This window comes from Columba livia, chromosome 22 (genome assembly GCF_036013475.1).
Source record: "Columba livia isolate bColLiv1 breed racing homer chromosome 22, bColLiv1.pat.W.v2, whole genome shotgun sequence".
Lineage (NCBI taxonomy): Eukaryota > Metazoa > Chordata > Aves > Columbiformes > Columbidae > Columba > Columba livia.
Window position 1 is genome coordinate 4,496,508 of NC_088623.1, and position 27,550 is coordinate 4,524,057.

The 27,550-nt window shown below is 50.7% G+C and overlaps 1 protein-coding gene across 3 annotated transcripts; it reads right to left on the reverse strand.

The window, feature by feature from the left end:
- RASSF5 (Ras association domain family member 5) lies at positions 1 to 27,550 on the reverse strand. Of its 3 annotated transcripts, none has more exons than XM_065038724.1 (6): positions 27,194 to 27,550; positions 17,931 to 18,049; positions 5,293 to 5,406; positions 3,822 to 4,119; positions 3,338 to 3,453; positions 1 to 2,787 (listed from the first exon to the last, which is right to left on the reverse strand). In XM_065038724.1, the coding sequence occupies exons 1-6, from the start codon at positions 27,528 to 27,530 to the stop codon at positions 2,635 to 2,637; spliced, it is 1,137 nt and encodes a 378-aa protein (XP_064894796.1). In that variant the 5' UTR covers positions 27,531 to 27,550; the 3' UTR covers positions 1 to 2,634. The 3 variants fall into 3 exon arrangements, with proteins under 3 accessions (XP_064894796.1, XP_064894797.1, XP_064894798.1); XM_065038725.1 differs by lacking the exon at positions 27,194 to 27,550 and adding an exon at positions 22,554 to 22,685; XM_065038726.1 differs by lacking the exons at positions 17,931 to 18,049; positions 27,194 to 27,550 and adding an exon at positions 13,259 to 14,304.

Below are 27,550 nucleotides of genomic sequence, written 5' to 3' on the forward strand. Positions count from 1 at the left end.
TTTAATTACTGACAGTTTTATTATTGTTGTCTTTTACACTGTCTGCATATGAACAAATAGTTTCAGAACCTTCAAAAAAAGCTGGAAGTGAGCCGTTCCTTTTTTTAAAAATGCCATAGAATTACTAGGGAGTAGTAAAAATAAATTACAGCATTGCAAAAATGCATTTCACTTTGCCATAGAAGCTTTACTATTCCAGTCTATACACATTATTTTACATGTTTTACAATAGAGCTGAAAAATAAACTCACGCAAACAAGGCAACACAATATATACCAACCAAAGGCACTGCCAACAGTATTTTGCGCTTAAGGAAGGGGCCGATGCTTCTCTCCTTGTCACAGCTCAACTGACTCGAGAATTGGAGTTTCAATATCTACTGATTCCTCAAATGCCCCATATCTTGAATAAAAATAACCAAAGAAAGAGCCCTCCCCGTTGCGGGAGGTTTTCAGCAGCATTCACGGTAATTGCATAAGAAGCCATGCCTTGTACAAAATGTCAAAGACATGCTGGGTTCCAGGAGGGGAGAGGGAGATGGTCACCAAAACGCCAGTAGAAAACAACAACCAAAAGAGAAATCTTCACAACCTTTAGCCAGAAAGAGAAGGGATTTAAAAACAAGCGGCTGGATCGATCTCAGAACCGATGGCGGGTTTTACAGGGTTCTTGCTCTTGCCTGAACAGAAGGATTTATATGGCGCCTTCAAGACTCAAAAGCACTAGGTAAACGTTGCTTAAATTACTTCATGAGTGCGTAGTGAAGTAGCGAGTATTCTTGTAAATGGACAACAGCCCCAGAGCATGAAAAATGCTGCTTTATTAGGGCTGTTGAGTACAGTACAGCTGGGAGGCCAAGCCCTGTTAGCAAACCCTTGCGCACTACTGACTAAAGCTGAGCTTGCAGAAAGTGGCGTTTAAACAAACCGAGGGGCTTTAAGTGATGCACTTGCTCTCTTATACCAAACATACTCAAGTATTAATCTGGGGAAAAAGAAACAAAAATCCCAAGCAGTCACTTTGAAGAAAGAAACAAAACAGTTCCTCATCCCTCTACAGCCCAAAGCAGCCTCGTCACAACAGGACTTGGGGTAACTGGGGGACAGGACTGCCAAGGCCTCTTGACAAAAGTCCCTTCCAAGTTCCTCCTTAGCCCAAATGCAAAGTTTTCACGCTTAAGGAAAAAAAACAAACCAAAACAAAAGGCACTGAGGTAAGTTTTAGACTCTTTTACATTGTCTCTGCGGTAACTGTTACCCAAAACATGGTCCCCTCCCTCCCCGCTTCACGCAGGTGGGATCACAGCGAGCGCCAAGGGACACTTGTTCATTGAGTCAACACGAAACCCATTCACGTGCTCCATCTGAATCCGGCCGGGATTAACGTTCCGTTTTCTCTTAACACCCGGTGTAAACAGAGGGAAGACTGGACCTGGCTGTGTGCAGCATGCTGGGGACAAAGCACCGAGGGTAAAGGTGGGGACCGTCCCCTCTCAGACCAGTGTCCCCGAGCCTCCCGTGTCCCTCAGCAATCCCGGCATCAGTGTGACCAGGGTCGCTGGTGGGAGTTATGGCAGTAACCGATGCTCCAGCTCAAGGATTTGTATGAAGGATGCTTGGGAGACGTGGGAGCCCTGAGGGAGGGAGAGAGAGGGACACGCTGTCCTCTCCTAGCTCCACGTAGGGAGCAAAACCTGGTCATAACCCTCTTGGACACTCCCTTGGTGCCAGACCTGTTCATAGCTCAACATGGGTTTGATTTGTCAGAGGTTTTGCATTTTCCTGGGTTAGTCTGTTGGATATGTATTGCTAAATGCTCTATATATCGAACCACCGGCCCATGCCATAACCATCATCTCTACACTTTTCAAGCAGAATTTCTCACAGGTCCCAATTCCCACAGAGTAGAAAACCGGTAAAACACCAGCTAATTTAGCTAAGCATCAGGGATATTTACTTCAATTCACATCTATTTTCAAAATTTGAAGTTAAATAGAATCAAAATGGATGACTTTTCCTCGAATTAATATTACCTAGTTTCAATAGCACTTACTAACAGACTGGGTGTTGCAGCTGCCTTGGTGTCACAACTTTAGGTTTCCTTGCCTGAGACCCGAACAAGTCTGTCCGCAGTTGTTTCCAGCTGCAACACCCACGTGGTTTGGTGCAACAACCTCCTCCGCTTTATCTGCTGCTTCCTGCGCTCGACTTACGAAACAAAAACTCGGCCACGCGGCACCTCCGAACAAGAACCAGTGAGTTGTTGGGAGGAGTGGGAACGGCAAGCGTTACCCTGCCCAAAACACGAGCCCGTAGATGTTCTCGGTGGGTTCAGTGCTGTTTTCCATGAAGCTTCGCCATTCAATGGTACAGCTGAGAAGCGAACCAGCAGCTGCGTTTGGTTTCTTGATGGGCAGTTTTAAACCAGGCTTCCCATTCCTGGACTGGCTCCGGTCCTGGGATAAGAGGTTTCAGAAGAAGAAAATGCAACATGTTCATTTTATGGGTGCTGTGATCCAGTCCTTAATAGAAGGGTGAAGAGGGAGAGTGACTACTATAAGGTGTCCTGAGAAGCGTCTTTTTCATTTAAAAAATATTATCTAGCTTAGTCTGGTGGCCAGTGCTTCCCGAAGGGTTATCCAGGCTTGCCTCTGGCTTCTTTCAAGGTCTGTTGCAGTCTCTGTTTAAACTTCTCGTACTTCCTTTGCACTTGCTGGATTTTCTCCTTCTCCTCTTTGTCCAGTATCATCAAGAAGTTCTGTAGCTCCGGGATGGAGAACGCGTCCCACTGCAAAAACAGCAGAAGCAGAGGGAAAGTAAAGCACGCACCGTTCACCTTATTGCATCACCTGCAGCATCACGGCGGAGCATCATCTTCACCGTTCACCTTATTGCATCATCTGCATCAGGAGCATGTTTGCTGACAAAAACTGACTGCAAATTTATTACCCAAGCGTCCCTGGCTTCTGTTTAAATTAGTGGATTACTTATCACAGCGTTTCACTAATCTAATTATGGAGGATTAACTCCGGGGCGGTGTTGCTTGGTTCTGTAAACAGATTATGGTTTGGCCATCAAAACCAGCCTCAGCATTTTTACAGCGCAAGTTTAATTTTTTAAAATCAACATAATTTAATACCAATAAATGACCTTTTTTTTCTTAAGTAAGATACAGTTCATTCAGCTGCTAATTTAAATGTGGAGGAAAACTGGTATCATACTCTGTGTTTTAGAAGGCAAATAGCCTCTGCCATGCATCTCCCAGCTCTACAACGCTGCCACGGGCTCCACAACACTAATGTTCATGTAAAAACCAAGGGAAAGGGTCACCCACGTACCTCAACTTCCCCCGTTTCGTTTTCCTTCAACACAAAACTGAGCACATCGGTGTCGGGGCCCGCCAGCAGCCGCAGGTACAGGGGGTACTCGGTGAGCGGGAGCTTCTGCACAAGCACTGCAAGGGGACAGGGACATTGACGGTGAGACCTCGGCTGCCAGGGCAAGAGGGATGCTCAGAAGGTCAATGAGAGCATATAAAAGTGGTTCATGCTCCTTAGGATCACAGTGAATTCATTGAGTCTCCATCGCAGACCTGTAATGATCCCTTAGGGGTCTTAGGGGAGTTCAGCCCCCTTCTGAAAACCACTAATTCCCCAATAGCTTAAGCAGCAGCATCTCCTGTGGTGCTCAGGCCATTTATTCATCTGGCATTTCAGCACTGCCTGCCTGACACACCACGCAGCCCCAGACCAACGCTTCAATGCAAAACAGTCAAACTGCTCAGCCACAGGAAAGCTGGTGGCTCCGAGGGCGCCAACTCACCTTGCCCATCTTTCCGCATCTCCTTGAAAAGCGCAAACTTCTGCGGATTATCCACCACCATGAACTTCTTCAGGAGCCCCTGGATCACCTCGCTCACCGTGGTCGTACTGCTGATGTGGAGCTGCTTGATGGCGTCCAGTGGCAGGTAGAAGGACGTTCTCTTGTCCGTCATCTCGGCCAAGTTCACCTCCTTGAGGGCATCGTAGATGGACTGCGGCCGGATCCCCGCCGGCACCGTCACGGGGCGGCGCAGCTTCAAATGCACTTTAATGAAACCCGTGTATGTCCCATCGTCATTCTGAAGCAAAGGAGAGGGGGGAATCAGGCTCTGGAGAGATTTTCCAGTCCTTCAACCCCTATGAGGGATTTGCTGGTCTACAGGGCTACAGCCTGTGGGTGACTGCAGGACTTTCCAGCCCTCGGTACTGCCAGGAGGTTGAGGGTTTCTTATTAATCATGTTAAAAGTAACCAGTAATTTGGGGTTAGTCACTGCTGCTTTTTCTCCTGTTGCATCCACTCGGTCATGACTCATCCCTTCCCTGTGTCTGTGCGATCTCGTCTCGTTTCAAACCAACACCGTCATAAGTCAGCTATGGAAACCACTGCGTGTAATTTGGAGTCGCAATTAGGTGAGGACTGGAAACCTCTGGGAAGATCTCTACCCCTTGTGTTCAGCAGGATCTTGCAACCATCTTCCACACATTTTATTCCCCACTGATGGGATTCTCACCTCTGCATGTAATAAGTCACCATGCAAGATCAGCCTGTCTCACCACAGGTCCCTTAACCTATCCCCAGATCTACTATTTTCAGGTGTAAGCAAGCACTAGGGAGTTATGTAGCTGCTGCTCTTGGAAGTTCTACGATTTAATTAACTCACTCTTTAAGAAGTTTTCCCCCCTCTCTGTATGATACTGCAAAGTTTGTACCTTTGCAGTACTCCGGTTTGTAAAAGAAGCCATTCCCTTGTCTTCCCACCACATATCAAGCCTTTCCTTACAGGTGGTGATAAGTAATTTTGCAATCAAAGCTTCAAAACATAAGCCATCTGCTGTGGTTCTTAGACCTCAGCTTAAACAAGCCTGGCCATGGCAGAGGAGAAAAGCGTCTCTTTCTAGAAAGGCTTTGCGTTTCTAAATCCACTTTACAACAGCTGCTGAACTGCAGAGTCGCAGCCCGAGTTCTCCTGTGATTCATCCCCACCAGAGCTGTTCGTGGCAAGTCATTCATAGCACAGGCTGCCCAGAGACTCTTGTGCCAGTCGAGCAGGGATGGAGGCAGGGAAGGGTTATCTCAAGTGTCCGGGATTAAAATTAAGGAAACCCCAGCAGGAGAGAAAGCAGATTGCATAAGGAAAACAAGAACAACTCAACAGCCACAAGCCCTCTTGCCTTGGAGATGTGTTCCTACAGCTTAGAGAAACTAGGATTGACCTTTCTGCGCATTACCTAAACACAGCCAAATACGTACCAGCTTCATCAACAAGCAGTTTGTAACCTTTGCATTGTACTTCTCAATTTTCTGTTTGATCTCCTGGACGGTCGGAGGCTTGGGTTTTTCTTCTTCTACCGTTTGTGCTACATTCTGAAATCAGAAGAGACAGGCTTTAGCTGTTTTACATATTGGGTAACACTGCATCTGCCCAGCTCTACTTTTGCTTGGGAAATGCAGGAACAAGGAGGCTGCGCAGCTCCTGAGCTCACGCAAGGAATGATGGTGCAGATGGAGATGGTCCCTACAGCCAAAAGGTTAAATGTGCAGGATGACACATCCCTGCCCCAAACCACCTCCACACACCAGGACCAGGCACTGGAAGGTAATGCAAAACCGACCAGTTAGTGGGAAATGGGCACAGGGCAGCAAAGACATCCCAGTACAAACCAGAATCCAGCATCTAAAACCCACTTGTAAAAAAAGCCACCTACACCTGCTGGGAGTTTCTTTGCTTCTTGCAACACTATTGAAAAATCACATCCTATTTCCAGCATTCATGGCTCTGCTCACCCACAGGACCCCCTTAAAAACCCTGGCTGCTCCTCAACCAGCTTCCAGCAGGTTCACCCAGGCAGAACCTGAAGTCAAATCTCTGCTGTATTACTCCTCCTTAGCATTGGAAATCATAGCTCAGAGCAGTAAAAAAACCAAGCAAGCAGCAAGCTGGCTGAATGAGTAATAAATCAGTCAGTGCAAACCCAGTCTGGGCATCCCAGCCCATGTCAGAAACTGCTCAGGGTCTGACCGTGCGTGGGTTCCCTGGCAGGACGACAGCTGCTGCTTCTCGCCCAGGTTTTGGGGAATTTCCCCTTTAGAGGCAAAAGGACAGATGTGGTGTGTGGGTGGGCTTCACCTGCAGGTCAGGCATGGAAATGTCACTAATAAATAACAGGAAAACACAATCCTGTTGCAGAGAGGCAGCTTGTGGGAGCTTCTCAAACGCGACCCGGGGTTTAGAGCATTTAGCAGAAAGGCAACGAAAGGTTTGGATGAAGTGCCGAAGTAGAACCAGAAACACACAGTTGCAGATGGTTTTGTGCAGAGATGAAGGTTTGTAGCAGCCTGGAGCGAGAGCAGGAGCCCCCGCTCCCACCTCCCATCTGCACAAGCTGCAGAGGCCACGGACACCCTGGAAAATGCAATTTCGGGATGTGATCCTCCACCACCGCATCCAGCATCATGGCAGAGCCCAGGCACTGCAGGAACACAGAACCAGCGAGCTCTTTTCCGAAAACCTGCTGGAAGGCTGGGAAGAATGTGTAGGGCAGGGATGTTGTGTGTTCCCACCCTAAGAGTTCAAGTGCAGCCTCAGTGGCTGCAGAGCCCCTTGAGGCTCCCAGGGCTGTCCCTGGGTGCTGGTGCTTTGCCTGCACCATGAAGGCGGCGCAGAGAGGAGAGGGAAACCCAGAGAAAAAAGCTAAAGCAACTGAGCCCTGGCAGAAAGGCAGCAAGTGCTTCTGGGGACACCTCCCTGCATCCCGTCCCCATCCCCTGGAGATGGTGTCAACAAGCCCAAAGCAGCTATTTTAGGAAAAAAGCACCCGGTCACCTTCAGCACCCATCTAGAATAGTCTGTTGCAGAATTAATGGCTCCTGTAATCATGAGATGGAAGCAAGGACTTGTGTGACCCTGAAGTAAATTGAAATTCACAAGCCAGCTAAGAAAAAGCCACCAAAAAACATTAAACATAGGGAGCTAAACTGACCCAGGAGTTCCCTGGCTGCATGGTTAAGCCCAGCAGCCACCTTTGGGTGTCCTCAGGGGAAATAACCTGCAGCAAGGAACCATTAGGAAGCCCCTACATGAGGCTCATCTTGTCCTTCAAGGTTTTGCCACCACTTTAGCCTGGATTACCCAAAACCCTTCAGCCAGGAGAGCAGGTCTCCTCTAAGCACAGCATCCCAAAATCCCAACCTGCCACGAACGAGCCTGTGTGTGTCTTGGATGTCAGAGCACCCGGCTGCCTTTCCAGAACTCGCCGCCTTCCCCCCAGACAGGCTGTGAACACATTTCGCCAGCGCCGCCTGAAACCGCAAGTGGTGCGCCCAGATTTTCTGTGGGTTTGCTCAGGAGTTGGCATTAGCACAGAGCAGAAAGTGTGAAGGGATGCGCTATCAGGGCCGGTAAGACTCAGAACGAACACTGTAACCTCTAAGAAGTAAAAAAAGAAAGAAAAAAAGGGGGGAAAAAAAGCAACTTTGGGAACAAAGCCCATCTCTTCCCAGGCAGCCCCACAGCACACAAGACAAGGAGGCAGCAAGCTGTAAATAAGCCAATATTGCCCACGGCTACCCATGATATTTCTTTTAGGAGGAGAAATCCTGGTTGCAATCTGGCAAGACACCTACAGTACTGGGACTCGAGAGGCCCACATTGATTCAAGTGATTCCCAGGTGAGAGCTCGCAATTTCTGCTTGAGTCTGGCAAACAGTACGAGACCTCTCGAAACGCTGATCCGGAGCAGTAACCCAATGGAAGAATATTGATGCTGTATTACCGTCTCGTCATTGTTCAGTGGCTTAAGAAAATAAAAGCAAAGCTTTCCTGCGGTATTTGAGAATTACACATAAATATTCACTTATCATAATGACAATTTCAACTCCAGAATACGTCCAAGCCCTTAGGCACAGGCTTCACTGCAATAGGTCTTACACAGGTGCTGGGCTGGTGTGGGAGACGTTAAAAATAATATCAAGGGTAGAGACTTTCAAAAGTAGCACTGGGGGAAAGAAACAAAATGAACAACTACAAAAAAACTTCCCTTTAAGTTAACAGAAGATGTGCACTGAGAAACCCTCCACTTCCTCACGCCACCCATTTCAAGGTGCTGGAGATGGGCACAGCCGTGCTGCCATCCATCAGGGCTGCCCCCCAAAAACTGCACAGCAAGCGGGGAGCAAGAGACCCCTAGGACTGTCTCCTCCTGCATGCAAAGCACCTTGTAGCTGCTGCAGTAAGATGGGCTGTGCACATATACTACACTCCATCCATGACACAAACACAACCCGGCGCAGACCAGCAGCCATCCAGCCACGCACGGCTAAAGCGAACAGAGCGGCTCAGTCCATCCCTGTCACTGCAATTTGCTTCTCCCCAGCGGGGCAGGTCCCTCCCCTCTTGTGATGTTTTCAACTGAGGAAAATAGCGGGTGCCAGCAATTAAGAGCCCGCGCCCATGGCACCCAGTTTCCATGGAGGACGCACGGTGCACCCAGGACTGCAGGGGCCTGGAGTGGTGCCGGTCCCCAGGGTTTCACATCAGGTGCTAATTGTTCCGTGCTCTGGGGAATCTCAACCCCTGGCAGCAGGAGGAGCGGGCAGCCTGGCTCAGGGACACGGTGCTGGTGGCACCACATCACTGCGTCCCCGTGCAACTCCGCCAACAAACCGCTGCCCAGCCCCCAGCATCCTGCCTCCCCAATGCATGTGTCTCAACAGATCAGACGTACCTGCGGGTTTCTTGGCTTGCTCAGCCCCCCAACTCCCCCACTGCACCCTAGTTCTTGCAAAAAGCTTCTACTCCTCCAGTCAGGCATGGGGGTGGCTGCACTGCAGAGCTCTGCCCAGGGCAGGGAACCCCCGCAAGGCACCCAAAGCTGCTCTGCTACTGCTATTGGAGATGGAATTTTGCCCCCAGGAGCTGGAATCAGACAGTGGTTTGTTCTGCTCGGGGAGGCAGCTCAGCTCCCACCCACCCAAACCTTTTTCCAAGTTTCCACCTTTCTCTGCCTGTCCCGCAGCTTCGCGATGCTCAGAGCCTGGTCTGGGAACACACATTAGGAAAGAAACGCTGCCCATCATTGATTTATTTACCACATCTATTAGTTTTGATTAACCCAAACGTAAGCCAAAGCATCCACAGACCCCAGGATCCACCTGCAAGCAGGGCCTGAGCCAGCCCAGCAGCACCAGCACCGTGGCAAGGGGAGCACTGGAAAGGGCTGGGAAGGGAATTGCTGCTCCTTCCATCACGGATGATCAGATCAGCTACTTCTTGCTCTTCACGAACCTACCCAGACTCCCCGCTTTGCAAAGTTTCTAGTGCAAAATATGCAATTCTGACTGAAGGAAGAAAAACAGAAGCTATTAACCATAAACCGTTGCCACATTTCCTGTTGTACCAGGACAGGATGAAACAAGCTGTTAACAAAACAGCAGCTCAGTAACTCTGCCTGTGCCTAAACCCTGGCAGTCACTCCTGGATCCGTGGCTCTCCTGGCTGGAAATTAGGGATGGTCTGGCTGTGGGGCAGCACATCTATGTGCCAGCCTGCAAAACCAGCACATTCCCATCATCCCCATCCCGCCAACCTCATGTGCAACTGGAAGGAAAGCAATGGGGAGACTGGAGCTGCCAGGATTCTTCCACTCCTAACCTGTTAAAAACCTGATGCAGAACATGCCACAGATGCCAGAGCTCCACCAGCACTGCCAGCTTGCTGGCATCACTTAAAACCAGCAGGCGAGGGGTTTGCCATCCCCTAGGAAACTACCACAAAATAATTTGCAGGCAGTTGCGATCTGCAGCGAGACATAGGGACCCGCGGGCTGCATAGGACCAAGCCAGGGGCACCCGCAGCAACGCAGAGAAGCAAATGTGCCCTTGTCCTCCCCCTGCCCTGCTGTGAACCGGCTCCCCTTCCTTAACCTACTTTATTTCTCAATTGTAAGAAAGAACAATTATAAGAAAGGACTTGAGCCTCATCTGGCACTTGGGCTAATGCTCGGCAGGATAAAAGCTGCCACAGAACAAGTGGCCCGGGAAGATGCAGGCGGCTGCGACACACAATGGCCATGGCCTGGGGCTGGGACAGCCACGGTCACCACACCAGCCTCCTCTTTGCATCCTACTGCTCATCTAGTGAGCTCGTGACAGGCTAGGATGGGGGAGGTAAAAAAAAACAACCATGGGCCATCACAGTTATGGTGACATACTCCAAAAAGAGTGATTCTGTGCCAAGAAAGGCAACAATGAAGCCTCCGTGACAGATTTTTACGAGGAGAGAGGTACTCCAGATCCAGCTGAAGAGCATCCCTTCCTACAGCCTCTCGCATTGCAGAAGTCAACCCCCAACTTAAAAAGCTTTCTAAATCAAGCAAAGGCAGCAGCCCCGCACCACATTTCACTGCCTTTGAGAAACTTAAAAATTCAAATAAGATGCTGCGGTTTACTTTGGGGTTCAGAGGAAAAGGCAAAAGATCGAAAAGATAGGAGAGCAGTGCATCACTGGAGAAGGGGAGGAGTATTGCTGCATTTCAGAGAAGTTAGAAGCAAGTGGAGATGGGCTCGGTGTTTTGATTGCCATGGAGATTTCACTTAGAAACCGTTTTTTCCTGCCACATCCCCGCTGAGCAGGTTCTCCCAGGGAGCTCAATCCCAGGGGGGCTGGGCTGGACAGGACCCCACATTGGACCCTTAATTCAGGGGCTGGTCCCATCATCCCCATCCCTGGATCCCACCCCAGATGAAACTGCATTCTGTGCTTCTTGTGTTTTCTATTCTTGGACAGAAACTTGCTCCTTTCTCTCTCTCTAAACCAGGTTAGCTACTGGTGGAAGACTCAAAGAGCAATTTTGCAGAGTTTTAAGCAATCACGCTTCAGGCAGGAGCCACTGAAGCCATTCAGCTGAAGAGTCAGGAAAATGCCAAGTAATAGATCTCTGGGGATGAGGTTACTTCAGAGATCTAAAATGGTTCTTTGCTAATGAAAAGTGATTGTGCTGATGCTTCTGAAAATAAAAAGGAATTACAAAATTCCTAGAAAGAGGTGCTTCAGACTCATACAGTTATTTCAAGCAGAAAAATCGTTTCTCTAATCACAGTGGTCAAATTCCACTCTATTTTTCTTTAATGGTGGGAGGCCTGCCTGTCTCCTCCTACCCTGCATTCAACACATTTCCTGCACAGAGATTGTTTCTTAGGTCTTTTAAGACATTCAGCCCTACGTTATCTGGATTTAGCTTATTCCTGCCCAGCACAGCTTATTTCCATGGCTGCAAGTTGATGTTTTTAGCCCGTGGCCAGGAACAGGTACCAACCTTGGTGGCAAAAAGCTGCCACACGCAGCTCTCACAGTGGTAGAAACGTTCTGTATTCAACAACCTCGCTCAAGAGAAGATGCCATATAATAAAATGGGGAGAAAGAGCAAAGCGAAACCCAGGGGAGACATCCACCTTCGGGCTGTGCCTGTCCCCTGGCCCTCTGCTCTGCTGGCTGCTCCCCGGACACACGTTCTCCTTGCTGCTCTCCATCCACCATCCAGCCCAGCCTCTCCAGACCAACACCAACACCTCCTCCTCCTCCATCCCACCACACTCCAGCAGCAGCTCCATCCAGAGCTGAGGTCCAGCCTCACGCTCCTGCAGGACCTGCACCAAGAAGCCCCAAAAACCTTCTCCCACCAAGGCCTGAGGATGGTTTCCACCCTCAGCTGGAGAAACACGAGGAGCCACCTCTGCACACAGACCCATCACACATCATCATTTGCTTGAGCAGCAGATTTGGCGTGTGTTGTTTCGTTGTTTTTATCATTTTTTTTCCATGCACAGGAACCATTTCCTCCCTATAACACCAAACCCCAAAAGGCTCCATCTTGCAGCCACAAGGTCTCCTGCCCACACCAGAAACATCCAGGTGAGAAGCTGGGCAAAAAGGGGCCACAGCAGCCCCCAACCCCTCTGCAAGGGAGAGTTCCTGAGCACAAATGTGATCAAGATGATTTTGAAAGGTAGCTGAGAATCTGCAGCGCCCTGGCTCAAAAAGAACAGAATTAAACCGGTGCGGGGTACAGCGCCTATTGCACTAACACCGAGCCCTTTTACATCTCCTACACAAATGAATCATCAAATGACATTTAAAAACCCAGCAGTACCGGTCGGTTAATCATAGCGAGAGGGAGCTGCTGGCTAACAGGGAATATCCCATGTTAAACCCGAGGGAGAATTTCTTTGAAGAAATTAGAATAAAATTACCAGTTGACTTAAATGCTCCCCCAGACCAAGCTCCCCCCAAGGAGAACAACCCCAGGTCACCGGGAGAGCCCTCCTGATGCTGAAAGCTGAACCACAAAGCACCTGCTGTGGATTTTGGCTCAGCAGCCTCGGGTGTGCAAATATAAGCAGAGCCTGAGCAGGAGCAAGTCGATGCTGCTGGTTTACAGGGGAATTTCTAAGTGAAAAAGCTGCTCCCCAGGCCAGATCTCATCTCGGGCTCTTGTTCCTGAGCGAAACCCCCACTTCCGCAGCAGCGCCCGCTCGCCTTCTCCTTTTATGCTCAGTTCTGGTTGGGGCCCCAAAGTTCGATGGGGATTTTTTTCTTAAATAGACACTTAAAAAACCATGAAGCAGCCTTGCCAATGTTACCGATACAGAAATCTCATCCTGGGGTGAAACACTGCCCAGCCAAGCGCTCTCTCCAAGGCAGATCCATGCACCCAGACAAGGACCAGATTCATTGCTGTGTTCATAAGTTTATGGATTAATTTAATGCTGTAACTTCCCCATCTCCCTATCCACCTGTTAGGTGCAATCTTCACCAACGGCGCATATTTCGTGAGACCAAACCACAGGTCCCTGGCCAGGAGCCTGACCCACGGATGGCAGCTGGCAGAGCTGCTGCCTGCACCCCCCCAAAGCTGCAAAACCACATTTGGAGTCGGCTCCTCCACTGTGGATCCCTTGTGAAGGGGCCAAGCAGGCACGCAAAAGGTGGAAATGTGTTTGAGAAAAACCTGCAGCAGTGCAGACGTGGAATGGGGAGCCTGCAAGAGGCAGGTAGAGCCCTTCTCCCTGCCAGCAGCTCTGCCCTCACTCCAGCTGCAAGCTAATTTTGGCAGCACCTGCAGCCAAACGTGCAGGAACACTGACATCTCCCCCGGCCAACAAACCCCCCGACTTCCCAGCCAGCACAGCCCTTTGCACTAGTTTTTTTTTAAGCTGTTACCTTGGCAGGGACCTTGCTCGGTGTGCTCCGGAAGAAAGAGGTTTTTGCCGTGAAAAAGCAATCCTCGAGGTCTTCATCCAAGCTGCAGTACCCGCTGCTCATGCTGCTGCCGATGGGTCATCGAAGCCCAGCGGATGCGAGAGGCTGAGTGCGCACAGAGCTCGCCGGGGGGGTCGGGGGGCCGGCGACCATGGGCGATCCCCGCTCGGGCTCCCGCGCCAGCAGCGAGCCGGCTCTCACATCCTCAGCTTGCCGGTGCTTATCTGCAATAGCTCCTTCTGCTCATCCTCCAGAGCCAGCGGAGCTATTTCTCTTTAACAGGCAGCCGTGCCGGGTAACCCTTCCCTCTCCTCCTCCACCCGCCTCCCTGCGTGGTGGTGCGGGGGCAGCATGGAAGGGGCACAGCTGCCAGTTTGCTCCCCCGGCTCTTGGCACCCCAGGGTTCGCTCACCACCCGCCGTCTGGTCCCTGGGGCGCAGCATCGCCTCCCCTTCCTGCGCTCACACCGCGCGGCCCCGCCGCTTCCTCTTGCAAAATTTCTCACCCCGCTGCATCGAGGCACTGGGTTTGGCCCTGGGCACTGCCCCATCCCCGGGTACCCCCAGCACATCTTTTGCTACCTGAAACACATTGCCACGGCTCGCTGGATGCTTGCTCCTTCCCTGTTAGTGCATCCTCAAGAGCTGCGTTGCATCTGATGTCTTAGGGAAGCAACCCAGGGCCGGACTGAGTCTAGCCATGCTGGTAAAGGTGATGGGGAAGGGGGGAAGCTGGTGAGGATGCAGCCTCAGATCCTCCTCAGGGTGTTAGGAGCCCCTGGTCATCACTCTCGGGAGGCAGTGAGTGCCTCCCTGCTCCACAGCTAATTTTAGAGCAGCGGGAGCGATTTCAGCAGTGCTGGCACCCGGCTGAGGCAGCTTTGATTGCAGCCCAGGAAAACACTGTTCTGCTCCTTGGTTCTGTTTGCAAGAAGCAATCACCCCAGACTGATTAAAATGCTGTGTTGGCCTCAGGAAGAGCCTCAGAGCAACAGCATCATCCCTGCTCCTCTTGGCCCCCGCAGACCTAGGAAGACCCATCCCCAGAGCTGCGTCTTCCATCCTGCTCTCCCCCAGCCCCTCCAGAGCCACCACTGTCCCCGCTAATATTCTGCATTTTACCCAGCATGTGTTCAGGAGGAGGTTGAGGGGACTAAAGCAAAGCCTGACGCATCAATTTAAAAAGGACTCTGCTTAGGCAATGCAGTATTAATGTACATGCATACACCCTAACAATTCTCCACCATACCTCAGAAAAGGAAGAGGGAACAAAGCCTGAGAGTATAGTTCCACTTAATAAATCCATCCTATGCCCACACTTTGCATACTTCACACAAGACCCCGCCAGCCCATCCAATAAAGAATAAAGAATCGCTAGAGTTAGCGCGAAGGACAGGGCAGAAGAGGTACAGGGAGGTCTCCATGCCTGGGGTCAGCCTGGATCTGGAAAGGAAGGGCTAGAAAGAGCACATATATGATGGAGAGCTACAAAATCATAGGAGGTGTTTCCACGCAGGATGTAACAAGTTTAACACTGAACGGAGTGCTTTTCCAGGCCGTGCATAATCAGATTTGCAGAATCTCACCATTGCTAAGTGCTATTTTTCCACCAGGCCAGTGAGCGCGGGGAGCTGGCAGGCACAGCCTTGGCTCTTCTCCCCAGCTTGGCCATCTGCAGTAAGACCATCACAGAATTGGTTTGGTTGGAAAAAACCTATAAGATCATCCAGTCAAATCATTAAGCCAGCAATGCCAAGTCAACCTCTCAACCACATCCCTAAGGACCTCAGCAAACCCCTTCCTGTAAACTGGAGCTATTGCTCGCTCCTTCAGGTCATGAGGTTCCTTCAACTGGCCCAAAAGGGCTCCAACACCTTCGTATAAGATACCACCCCCACACAAAAACCTCTTCCCTCTTGATAGGTTGCAGATGGCGTTTCCTACCCTTCCTTCTGTATCTGTTAGCTGAAGGACTTCAATTGCTACAAGCTTTTGATAGCTCTGTACCCCACAGCCAGCAGCATCCCCTGAATACAAACCGGGATGTCAATGTGAAGACAAGTGGGACGCAACATCTGCATCTCAAACAGGAAGGCAAGAATCCAAATGGCACATTTACAAAGCAGCTCGTAACAGTGCAAATAAATAAGCTATCCTCCTTGCTGCACGCGTGCTTCCGCAGTGGCACAAACCTCCTCAGCTTCTCAACGCTATATTTAGAAGAGAAAGAGGCTTAAATTGAGTATGTGCAATGCGAGCAGAAAGCAAGAGTTAGGCCGATGAACAGCACAGGCGTCGAGTCTTCGCTGAAGCCTCAGCCCTGAGCGTTTCACAGTGCAAACAGGGTCCGGCCAGCTCTGCGGTGCCCCACGCAAAACTGGATGCGCTCCCACCATATTGCTCCACGGGCTTCTCCACCCAGCCCTTACTTTTCCATTGTGGTCCCCCTGCTTGGGAGACCAGCTCCGTAAAAATCCAACCAGGCAAAAGATCCCATGTAATTTTGGCCCGTTGGTTCAGCAGCAGCAACAGTCCCCAGAGAAGCCACCCAACAGTGACCCGCACCAGTTCACAGGTGGGAAGGACATGACCAGCTCTGCAAAAACCAAGGACCAAATTCCTGGTGCTGCTGAGACCATGGGAGGCTCCGTCAGCTCCAGCAGAGGCTGGATTTCACCTAGGGAGGCTAATCTGAGACCCAAGTGTAATACGCGCTTAAGTACTTTGCTGGATCAAAGCCCAAATTGTTAATGCATGGTATTACATAGTAACAGTACTTAACTACGTGATGCTTACGTTTGATAATACTATTTAATGGCTTCCAACTATGCCAGCTATTAAGTTAAGTTTGTGTTTTCAGTGTGCAATTCCCACCCAGCCAGTGTATTCAGGCACTCTATTGGTCTCTTTCTGGAATACTGACATTGTTTTCCCTCCATCCTCCTCCCTTCAAGCGGCAAAACCTGCTTGGCCAACAGAAGCACATCAGGAACGTGCCTTTGTGCTCAGTTTTGTCGGCTGAGATCAAGTACACTTGACGACTTTTTTTCCCCCTGATCATCCACAAATGAGAACAGAGCTTTATTGCAGTGATTTACCCTCATTCACCCCCAAAACAGCCCCCGCACCCCCAGCCTTACAGCCACAGGTAACAAGACTCCAGACAGTGCTTTGCTGTGCGGAGGGTTCAGAGGTACGATCCCTGATCTCAGGCTGGGTTTATGGGTTTCTGTTCGCTGCTGTAATTGTAAAGAGTTTTGTTGCCTCGGCACAAAACGCCTCCCCCCTTCCCGGGATCACACCAGAGATGCGCCAGAGTGATGAATTGCCACAAAGCGCAGCCTCCGTGTTTATGATTAGGACCATCAATAACCCCTGGCTTCTGTTATCACCCTGAAGAACAAACAAGCTTTTCTAATTTTTCTAAAAATCAAGCTGCTGGGGGAAACCCAACATCTGAAGGAGATGTAAACACACACAAATCTGGCTTTATGCCCTTATATAAATACCTCAAGGCTCAGTGGAGAATCCACCCAGAGTCCCTTAGTAATTCATAACCTACAGGACAAATCCCATCCACCTTCAGGTTCCCTCCTGACCATATTGTTCGCAGCAGCAATCACTCAGCCATGTACTGGCCAAGCCAAGCTCTGCAGAAATTACACAGCAAAGCACAGACAACCCAACCCCACCAACAGAAACCCCACATCTTCTCCGAGAAAAAGTGCACGTTTCCATTTCCAGTTTTGCACAAGCTCCTCAAGGTCCTCCACAAAGAGGAATATAAATGAACGGGTATAGTGGAGAGAACAGTTTTTAAAAAGCATATAGAGACTGAGAAGGCTCTGTGCAAGTCAGATCCACTTCAGACGGGTTTCTGAGCAATGCTTTAAGCTCCCCAGCATTGAGTATTTTACATCTCAGCTCACGCGGCATCCGTCAGTCTCCCACGCTGCAGCCTGTCCCAGCAAACACCCACATCGGCTCAGAGGCCACTGCTGGTGTCACAGACACCGCAGGACCCTCGGGGGGATTAAGCAAACAGCTAAACCTTCTGGAGAGGCCCTGGGGATTACTGCACATCCCTAAAACGGATTGAAGAGTCTCAATCCCCCAGGACCACTGAAACTCTGAAAAAAAAGGCTATTAAGCCAGAGCTCTTTCGAAACTCTGTGATGAGCTGCAGTAGAAATGCACCTTTGCTGTTTCTTTACGAGCACTTTGCACCCAGCGCTGGGACACAATTTAATGTCAGTATCAACCCTCCCTCACAGGGAAGGCTGATGTCCCCAGAGGTCACCACTCTGCTCTGGGCAGCCTGGCCCATGGCAGCATTTTAAACACAACATAAATCTCCACATGCACATTTATGGTGAGGGGATGCCCAGGCACACAATCTCCATCACACCAGATCGCTCTCCCCTGGGCAGGGCACAGAGACAAAATATAACAAGCATATAGGCAAGATGCACCCAGTATATAGGCAACTCATCAGTGTGCACAGGTCTGCAGGACAGACGGACTGACTTCTCTGACTAGACCTGCCTCCTGTAAAACCCTTTAGGAGCAAGAAATCAGGTCTCTGAAGAAGATGCAATCAGTGTCCCCCCCTGGACAGCCCCTCCCCAGCGTACCTGGCTGCAGGGTGGCAGCAGGGTGCTCTCGGGAGAGAGCTGGCCTTGGCACGGGTCCGGCCAGGGACAGTCCAGCTGGATGAGGCTGCGGCACTCCTGGTGACATGTGTATCTGCAGTCTGCATGGGAGAGAAACGAGAAGAGAGGGGTCAGAGACTGGGAAGGGACCACATTCCTGCTGGAGGATGGACCGATGCTCATGGGCACCAGTACGGCCAGAGCTGCCAGCCAGGCACACATCCCCACTCAAGCACCCTCCTCCAGATGAGGAGATGGACCTCAACCAGAGCAAAAGCTGCTCCTTCACCCTCTCCTCAGGGAAAGCCGTGTTTCTTGCTGTGATGCACCTTAATACACAAAGTACAGAACATGCTCAAGTCCCACCAAACCGCAGGTTTGCTCCCCAGCTCTGCTCCTTGGAGATGTCACCCACACAGCACCCACTGCAAAAGCTCGGCTGCTTCATGAGGAAAGGATGCCTCACCTTCCAGTGCATCTTTGTGTTAGACAGAAGCCACACTGTTTAAGGTCACTAAATATGAACACTTCAAAGGCGAGTGACAGTGAGTGTGGAATGGATCTACCATCCGATTGCCAAAAAGCCGCCCCTGGAGAGGACATGGACACATCCCCAGCCCAGGCTGTGACCTCCCATCCCAGCACACACACCAAAGTCAGGGATTTACGCAGCCTGTTTTCTTTGGATGCCGACCCCTCCTGTAACATATTAACTAGCTCAAGGTAGGAATTGCACAGCCGACTCTGCAGAGCCCAGGTTTAACCTCTTTAGGCACAGGGTCCCGCTCACCCACGGCTGCTGAGGGGCAGAATTTGGCACCGCCAGCTCCATCAACCAAACACAACAATTTTCACGTATTCCTGGCTGTCGCTCCTCCAGCCCTTTCCCTCAAAGCCCTGACTTCAGCTAACAACCTCCTTCCACTTTAATGGCCCTTTTAATCCTTTTAATTTTTAACTGTTGTACAAACAGCGTTAAATTTACTTTTTACACTACCCAAAATTCCAGAGCGGTCACCGACCTGAAAAAAAATATATCCTAAAACTGAGGCAAGAGAGTTCACACAACAGGAGGAGACAGGACCAAGTCCCTGCCACTCTGCTCCAAGCCAGCAAGCTTGTATTTTAAATACTCTTCTTTATCCTTTTCCTTTTTTCTTTCGGTCATTGGTCTTGAATATGTGGGGCTTGCAGGAAATGCAAAGGAATATCCCATGTTTGCTCTGGAAACAGGGATTTCTGCTCAGCTCTGCTGAACACACACACAGGAATGCCTGGGAATGAATGAGAGGAGCTGAAGCACCGCTGGGAGCTGATGCCTGAGGGGGAAAATCATCGATCTCCAGGGGAAACAGGGAAATCACTTATCATCCAACATGCATCTGGCATGAGCTGTCTATCATTCTCCTATTCCAAGCCAGTTGTCTCAAGTAAGCCTGGGGGAAAGCAGAGAGACTTGCCTTTTTTTGGTTGTTTTAATTAGAGCTAAGCTGCACAGTTACATGGTAATTTAATGCCTGACCTTCTGAGCAACTGGAACAGCCTTTTAATGGGGAACATTCACCAAGTCTTTGCTGGAGGTGCCAATTTGAGGATGCTCCAGCTGCAGGCTCACCAGAGCATCTGGCGCCACCAGAGAGTCCAATTCTACATATTTGGTCCAGAATTTTCAGGTTTGGGCAACTGCGTCCTGCTCCCCGCACCACAGCCGGCCAGGATGGGAAGGCTCGAGCATCTCAGGTGAAGAAGACACATGGCAAAACACCTGGAATACGTAACGTGGACCACAGAAATTACAGTTCCCAAGCACACCTCCGGATCAGGCCCATTACGGCCAGGCATTTCTTTACGGGATTAAAGCATGACATGTCCTTAGTCACCGTCACCTATTAACAGACCTAATCACTCGGTATCCGGCAGGGAACACTAATTTTAGAAACCCAGCACGGCTTTAGGAAGCAGCCACGTGACAGGGTTGCCAAGAGGAGCAGGATGCCTCCACTTACGCTTTAAGATAATTTCCATTTGAGTCAAGCAAAGTAACACTTGGAAATGTAGTTTCTTCAGAAAAAAAAAGTCAGATCATGATACAGTGAAAAACTTTGGTGGCTGAAAGGAATTTCCCTTTCTCCACAGATAAAGTTTCTCAGGAGGATAAAGATGAGTAGAGTAAAACAATCCAATAGAAATGCCCATCTAGATGCCTAAATATAGGACCACAGTCATCCTGCTCACCCCCAGCCGCCCGCTCCCACCTCCCCAGTACTGCGGATGCTATGGAGCATCTTTCGATCTGAGCCCCGTGCAAGCTCCAGAGTTGCAGGTTACAGAGACAAAAGGAGAAGGTCAGAAAGGATCTAAAGGGTCCCAACACATCCCTTGTGATAACCTCCGATTTCTGGTTAAAATCCGTGGTTCCTATCAGCGGTGCTGGGCGACTGTCGTGCCCTGGAGCTGACTGTCCCTCTGCAGAGGAGCCGTGTTGAGAGTACACACTTCAAACAAGCTACAAACAAACCCTCGTGTGATGTTAAAATGAATCATGAAATGGCAGGAGTTATCTTAATGCTCCAGTTCCTGGTTTATCAAGGATCTTAGCATTCATTTTAAAATAAAGGGTAAAGCAGAAATGCTCCTAACATCAGCAAAGCTAAGGAAAAACTTTGAAGTATGACCCAGCTGCCATGGGAAAGCTCAGAACCAGACAAGAAAGAGAAATGAAACAACATGAGGTTTGAAAGCATTGGGAGACCTGCAGGTGTTTGAGCATGGGAAGGAGACAATGGCGAAGAACGGAGCTTTCTTCCCTTTGCCTTGGAGCTCTGTATCCTTCAGCCAAGGAGGATTCACACGCACCTCAAAACTGGGATATGCCCAACGTCACTTGGGGTGACCTCAGGGGACAGATGCAGGATGTGGCCCTGTGACATCACGAGAGCTGGCGGGTGTCACCTGCCACCGGGAGCAGACCCACGGCATCGCCACCAGCTCCAGCATTCACAGAGAAAACGCAGGGAATGGTCTTAGTTTTGATGCAAAGCTCCTGCGCAAGCACTTTCTGACACCCCCCCAGCATCAATCCGGCCCCATCTCCGCCTCCGGTCTGCAGGTCTCAGCAGTTTTAGGTCCAAATCAGGCGGTTTGGGTTTAATTCCTTTGCAAACAGGTGAAACCAGAGGGTGGTTTTCTGTCCAGAGCAACAGGACCACTCAGAGACAACGACCCCTCGGAGATCCTTGCGCCATGGCAGGGACTGGACTGCAAACCCAGCTGCTGGGTGGATGCTCTCAATTCATTATTTACTAACAGGCGAATTTTCCATTCATGTGACAAGTGTTGCAGAAGGGGCAGAAGTTAAAGCCAGCCGGTGCCACTAGCACGGTGGCAGGGGACAGTGCCAGCCGGACAGGAGCCCACAGGTCTGTGCATTGCCAGTGATGCGCTGCAGCAACGCAGCAATCCCCTAACACCCAGTTAGCAGCAAAAACCCCAAACAACCAGCAAATACACCCAGACACCCCCATTTCCACTCCCACCTACCTCTAACCAGCAACACCTCCCTGCTCGGCCTCCTCAGCAGCCGGAGTCTCTCAGACCAAGACTTTGACTTCGGAAAATGCCTGAATATCTTGCGAATTCTCTTTGTTACGAGCCCAAAGCAAGCGGCTGCCCCCACTTTCCCGTCTGTCATCCTTGCGAGGGGAGATCGATGTTTTCCCAGGCACGCGGAGCCGGGCGGGCAGCTGAACGCTGCCGAGATGCAACGTGTACCGGCACCAGTTGCGTCTGCTTCCACGAGAGGCCTTTCCTCCCATGGAGATAAAACATTGACATTGTCCATTTGCAATCTGCTGCCATTTGATGGGGGTTAAGGGATGGTTTGGTTTTTTTTTTTGAGCAATGAGGCAACACACAGCGGAGCTTGTGCATCTCTGGGCTTGTCCTGTTAGCCATGGAAAACTTTCTATTTCTGGGGCTTTTTGCTTGATAAGATAAAACAACCCGACGGAAGAGATTAGCAAGAGAAAGCGCAGGACCCAGCTGAACACTGGGAGGGCTCCTTCCAATACCCCCTCTTCACTTTACTGCTTTTCCCCTGCAGTCTTCTACAGTTTAAGAAAGGTTAAATTGAAGGAATATGCTGAGACTAATTATATTTATAATATTGATTTAAACTCTGCAGGTAGTCAGCTAAGATTTTAGATCAATACTACAATTCTTTCACAGCATCGCTCAGTTACAGCTATAGCAGGTGTTGGATGATGGGCTGGGACACAAACATCAGTTTAACAGGAGGCTTGAAATCTGCCACTTTGTACCCTCTACATCATGACTGTCCCCCCTCTGCTCTCTTCCAAACAGACCAGGCTCCCAGCATCCTGCACAACACGTTCTTCAAGGAGAAACAGAGGTGAAATTTAACTAATCCTAAAAACCACACCAAGTAAGCAATGAGTTAAAACAACACAGGGGACTTGCTTATTGACACCTTGCTGTCCCAACACCTCAACAGCATCCCCACACATACACATCCCAGCAAACTCAACTAAACCCACCGCACCAGAGACAAAGTGGTGGAAGAAAAGGGACAGGCCAAAAACGAACCTGCACAGCCAGAGCTGGAGCCTTGGCTGGTATCCCTCTCCATAAATCCTTCCCAAGGCACTGGACTGGATTGCAAGCAAGAAACATGACCCTGAAGACCTGAGCTGCTCCGGGCAGGTCCCTGTCCCTCCCGACACCTCCGTGTCCCCCGGGGAAGGGAACACCTCACCCTGGGGAGCCTCAGCGGATGGGATGCACCCCAGCACTGCACCCCACCCCGTCCTCATCCGACCTCAGCCCGCAAAGCGCCATCCCAACCTGGCAGCAGGAGAAGCCTCAGGAATCCGTCTGGGCCAGCTAATATAGGGCACAAATGCAAAACACTGCAGGTCCTACGAACTGTTCGCAATTATTATTTACAGCGGCAAGGCCAGAGACATGACAGAGCATGGGAGGACGTGTTGGAAGGAGAGAACATGAAGAACCACTGTGTCCTGGCGGTGTGAGCAGAGCCTCATCCCGGCAAGGCTGGGCTGTGCCTTTTTAAGAGCATCCACGCCTGCTAAAGAATTCATTATCTTAAGCAAACATCTACTGGAGAACCAGTAATATTAGAAATGTAGTTTGCTCTACAAACTAGAAAGAGAAACTGTGTGTGTTTGAAAAACTTCCTCCTTAAGGAAACAGGCCCTGATTCAGCACAGTACTGGAACACAGAATTAACTGCTCTGAGAGATAAGCGTGGCTTCAGACCAGAGGCATAAACCCAGATTCACACCGAAGCACTTTACTGAACCAGGTCCATGTCACAAGACCTACAGGACAAAAATCTCTCTTCAGGCACAACCACATTTGCCACCCAGATCATCAGGTGCTGAGGTTTTCACAACCAGCCTTCCCAGCAAGGAAGCACAGAGAGCTGGAGGGATTTTCTTAGGAAAAAACACTTCAGCCAACAACATCCTATTTTGTTAACACTGTGGCCATCAGAAACAATACCCACCATGTCCTGCCAGCAAAGGAACAAAAATTGGTTATGGTCACTCCATGTGCAAGAGATGCCTCTGGCTTAACACACCCTGGCCAAAGAAACAACTCCATGGGACTTCATCAACACAACCCGGGAAATATGTGGGTGGTAAATGATGCCCCCCTCTGCCAGGATGAGAGACCATGGGGAAGCCCGTCCGGCACAGACATGGGAATGGGGGACAACCCGGCCAAACCAGAGGATGGGGTCAGGTGAAGGGTGGGGACACATCTTACCATGGATTTTGCTAAAAGCTGCAATAATACAAACAGGAATTTTGTATCAGCACTGGTATCATGGGTACAGTAAGGATAAGAAAGTCCACCAGGAAGAACCGGCCCATCTCAGGGTGAACTCGGATGCAAAGGGAGCAAAGTAAAATCCACACCCAGGTCAGGCGCTCACATTATTTTGCTGCCCCAAGCCCTGCTCACCAGTGACGACCCTGAGCAGTGCAGAGGGACCCTGAGTCACCAGCATGATGCTGCCAGGAAGAAAAATAATAAAGAAAAGCAACAGCAATCCTGAAACTGCACCAACAGGGATTCCGAGAGCCAGGGGAGCACTCGAGCCATCGGCCAAAGCCTGACCCATCACTGCTCCCACCACCACCCACCCAACCCCTTCCCAGTGCAGAGCTCAGCCTCGTTCCTCTGCTGTCCCAGCTCCAAAGCGAAATAAAGCACATGGAAGGCTTGGAAGCTGCATTAGTCACCATTGCATTCAAATGACTGCACTCCGCCCCACCAGAATAAACACAAAAAAACACACAGCAAAAATGCACCTCTGCGACCTGCCCGTCCAGCCCCTTCTCCCCAGGCACAGCAGCTCTTCTGTCGCAAAAAGCTGCTGGCAGCAGGACACACTTATGTTCCTGTGGTGAGAACTATTTTAAAACATGCACTCAGACTTTGAAAGGTGCCAGCAGCACAAAGCCACACACCTTAGATATGAGATATTCAAGATGCAGCGTGTAATGTCACAGCTACAATCGCATTCAGCACTCAAAACAAGTATTTTTAACAAACAACCCGGGGTCAGTCACCCCCGAGCTCCCACCTCCCCATCCCTTTGCACTGATGCCCACGGGAGCAGCACATCTTCTGTGCATAGGACCGACCTGGAGGCTGTGAAAAGGTTGTGAAAAGGCTCCCAGCATCTCAGACAACATCTGCATCAGCCCCAGACACATTACCCACAGGTAAGACTTGAGCTAAAGCCTCCGTACGAGCCTGTCCGCTGCCTCCAGAGCCACGGGGCCGGCTCAGGACAGGAAGGGAAACGGACCATTTTGGGAGGGAGGAGGAATAAATACCACTTTCCCATTTTACTAAAGATGAGCAGATCTGATATAAATAGAAATAGTCCACAACTGTACAAACTAAAACCTGAGTATCCTCAGGCTGCAAGTCAAAAACAAGCAGTGACTCTGCACTAGAAGAAAAACAAATATTCACCAAGGGAGGACAGCACACCCCGTCTGCCACTCCCGGGCATTTTTAAAAGGATAAACTATCGGGATGCAGATGATGTTACAAGCATCTTCACTGAAATCTCCCTCCTGCCCCCAGCAATGCTGCCTGGTTGTCTGGGGAATTTTAGAGGCAGAACAACTTCCACAGTCTGAATAATGCTCCTCAGAAACAAAAAGGGAAACAGAGTTATTTGTTTCAATATAACTATGGAAAAAACCTGCCAGGGGAGAAGTCCCTCAAAACAACTATTTATAGCATTTGCAACACCACAAAATTCTGTGAATTATTACTTTAGACCAGGATTTCAAAACTCCCAGCCCAGTACCCCACCTCACATGTGAGACCTGCAACAGCTTTGCAGGGTGTCTGGTGAAGACAAGAGCCCTGACAAAGCTCATTTTGCTTCAAATAAACCCACACTATTTCTTTAAGCACGTTCATTCACACATTTGCTCCGTTGTGCCAGGCACAGCAGAGCTGGCAGTCCCATGGAACACACTGGCCCTGACCATGTTTTGAGGGAGTTAATCAGGAACGGCAGCCAGAAAGAAAAGGTGCACACCAGCAAAACATATTTACATCACCTTTTTTCAAACAACGCACCACACAGCAAGTCCATGAGCCCAGCGTATGTCTGCATCACGTTGTGCTGGCCATGTGGTGACGGCCAGGTTACATTTAATTAACAGCAGTCAGCGCTAAAACCTTAATGTGATGCAGCAGGGCCATATGGCGCGACTGTCTCTCCCAATTGCCCTTCATTTCCAAACGGCACCAGGAGGCATGTGTAAGAGCCCTGCTCACACCACGCCATGCAAATCACCGTTAGAAACATTTAATTGATTCATAAACTAAAGAAAGCCAAGCGTAAGAACCAGACGGGGCTGAGCAAGGGACTAATTGCCCCAGCGAGGCTGGCATTAAAGCACCTGCTTGGCATAACCCCCGAAACAAACCAGCAAACGAGCAATGAAGCCTCCCCTGGAACTGCCAGCTGGGCAGCCAGCCTGGGAACAGGGGAAACACAGCACATTCCCTCACCCCAAAAAACAACTGCCTGCCCAGTGCTGAGGATGCTCTCACCCCAGAGGCCCCTAGTCTTGTAGGCACAAGCCTGGGGTGAATGGCATTGGCATTAACAGCTTCTGCCAAAAATCAAAAGGCTCAGCTGCCCCCAGCCAGCAAATCCTGGAGTCACTCAAGCCCAAGTGCAACTCTACAGCTGCATCAAGTTTCCACCTAGCCTGCAGCAGGAAATGTGCTCACAAATTGAGTTGGAAAGGAGCAGTTTCACTGTCAGCAGCACACACTCACTACCAAGTTATCTATGACATGGGTTTGCTCAAACCTCCTCTGCCCATCACCCCCCCAGCTGCAAAAACTAACACAGGTCGCACATTTCCAAGGACCATGCAAATGCCCCGTGGCCCAAGAGCAGCAGCCCAGGTACATGGGACACAGAGTGTGTGCCACTGCACAGCCCCCGCTGGGTCACCTTGTTTGACCCTCAGTGCCATCTTCCACATGATGGAAAGATTAATCTCTCCTGCAGAACGCAAGCATGAATACAGGGTGTGTCTGACGTGAGGAATACACGTTAGTGAAACTCAATGGCAGGAACGCTCTTACCTGGGGAGTCTGGGCAAAGCAAGGTGTCTAACAACTAACAAACTTATTATTTCTAGAGGAATTTACACCTCACCATAAAGCTTTACAAGCATGAATCCTTCCCACTCACGGAGTCCTGCTGCCCAGCGCTGTTGCCCACCCCTTCACAACCCTGCCCATTAACTGATAATCTCTTTCCTGGAAAAACCTTCATTTCCCAAATCCACCCAGCAGCACCTCACAGCAGCCCTGCCCAACACCCGGCCCTGTACCCGGGCACAGCGGCCCCTTTTTGGGGAGACCCCAGCCACGTCCCTTTCTCCATCCAGCTCCCGGAGCGCAGCACCGCGGGGCACCGGGGACCCCCCAGGGATGCTCGGCATGGTGCGGGGCTCTCCCCGCAAGCCCCCGAGGAACAGGCAGATAGGGTCTGGGGGTTCACAGCGGGGACAAAGGGATGGGAGAGGGTGCGAGCAGGGCGCAAGCAGAGTACAGGCAGAGCTACAGAGCGGGATGAAGCGCCCAGGCGGAGATGCGGGCAGGGGTGCGGGACAGCAAGGCGCAGGCAGGGCGTGGGCAGCACTCACGGTCGCAGCGCAGGGCGCACTCCCGCACCGCCTCCCCGCACAGGTCGCACCAGCCGTGGCGCGGGGGGCGGAGGGCGAAGCAGTGACCGTGACCGCGCTCCGCCGGTTCCCGCGGCGCCGCGAAGATGCTTCGCACGTCGGGGAGCTGCCGCGGGGCTCCGCCGCGCCGTCGCAGCCGCCGCGCTGCCCTGGCCCCGCCGGGGCTCCCGGGGGACCGGCCGCCCACCGGCTGCGGGGCGACGGCGGGGCTGGCCAGGCCGGGCGGGCACCGGCGCATGGAACCAGGCACGGAGGGCGGCAGCGGGCGGGGGCACAGCCCCACGGCCAAGGACGCCATGGGCTCAGAGCGCCGGGCGG

Coding starts and splice junctions, on each gene's coding strand:
- RASSF5 (XM_065038724.1), bottom strand. CDS start 27,530: ATGGCGTCCTTGGCCGTGGGGCTGTGCCCCCGCCCGCTGCCGCCCTCC. Junction 18,050..27,193: donor GTGCGCCCTGCGCTGCGACC/GTGAGTGCTGCC, acceptor TCTCCCATGCAG/ACTGCAGATACACATGTCAC. Junction 2,788..3,337: donor ACGAAACGGGGGAAGTTGAG/GTACGTGGGTGA, acceptor CTGTTTTTGCAG/TGGGACGCGTTCTCCATCCC.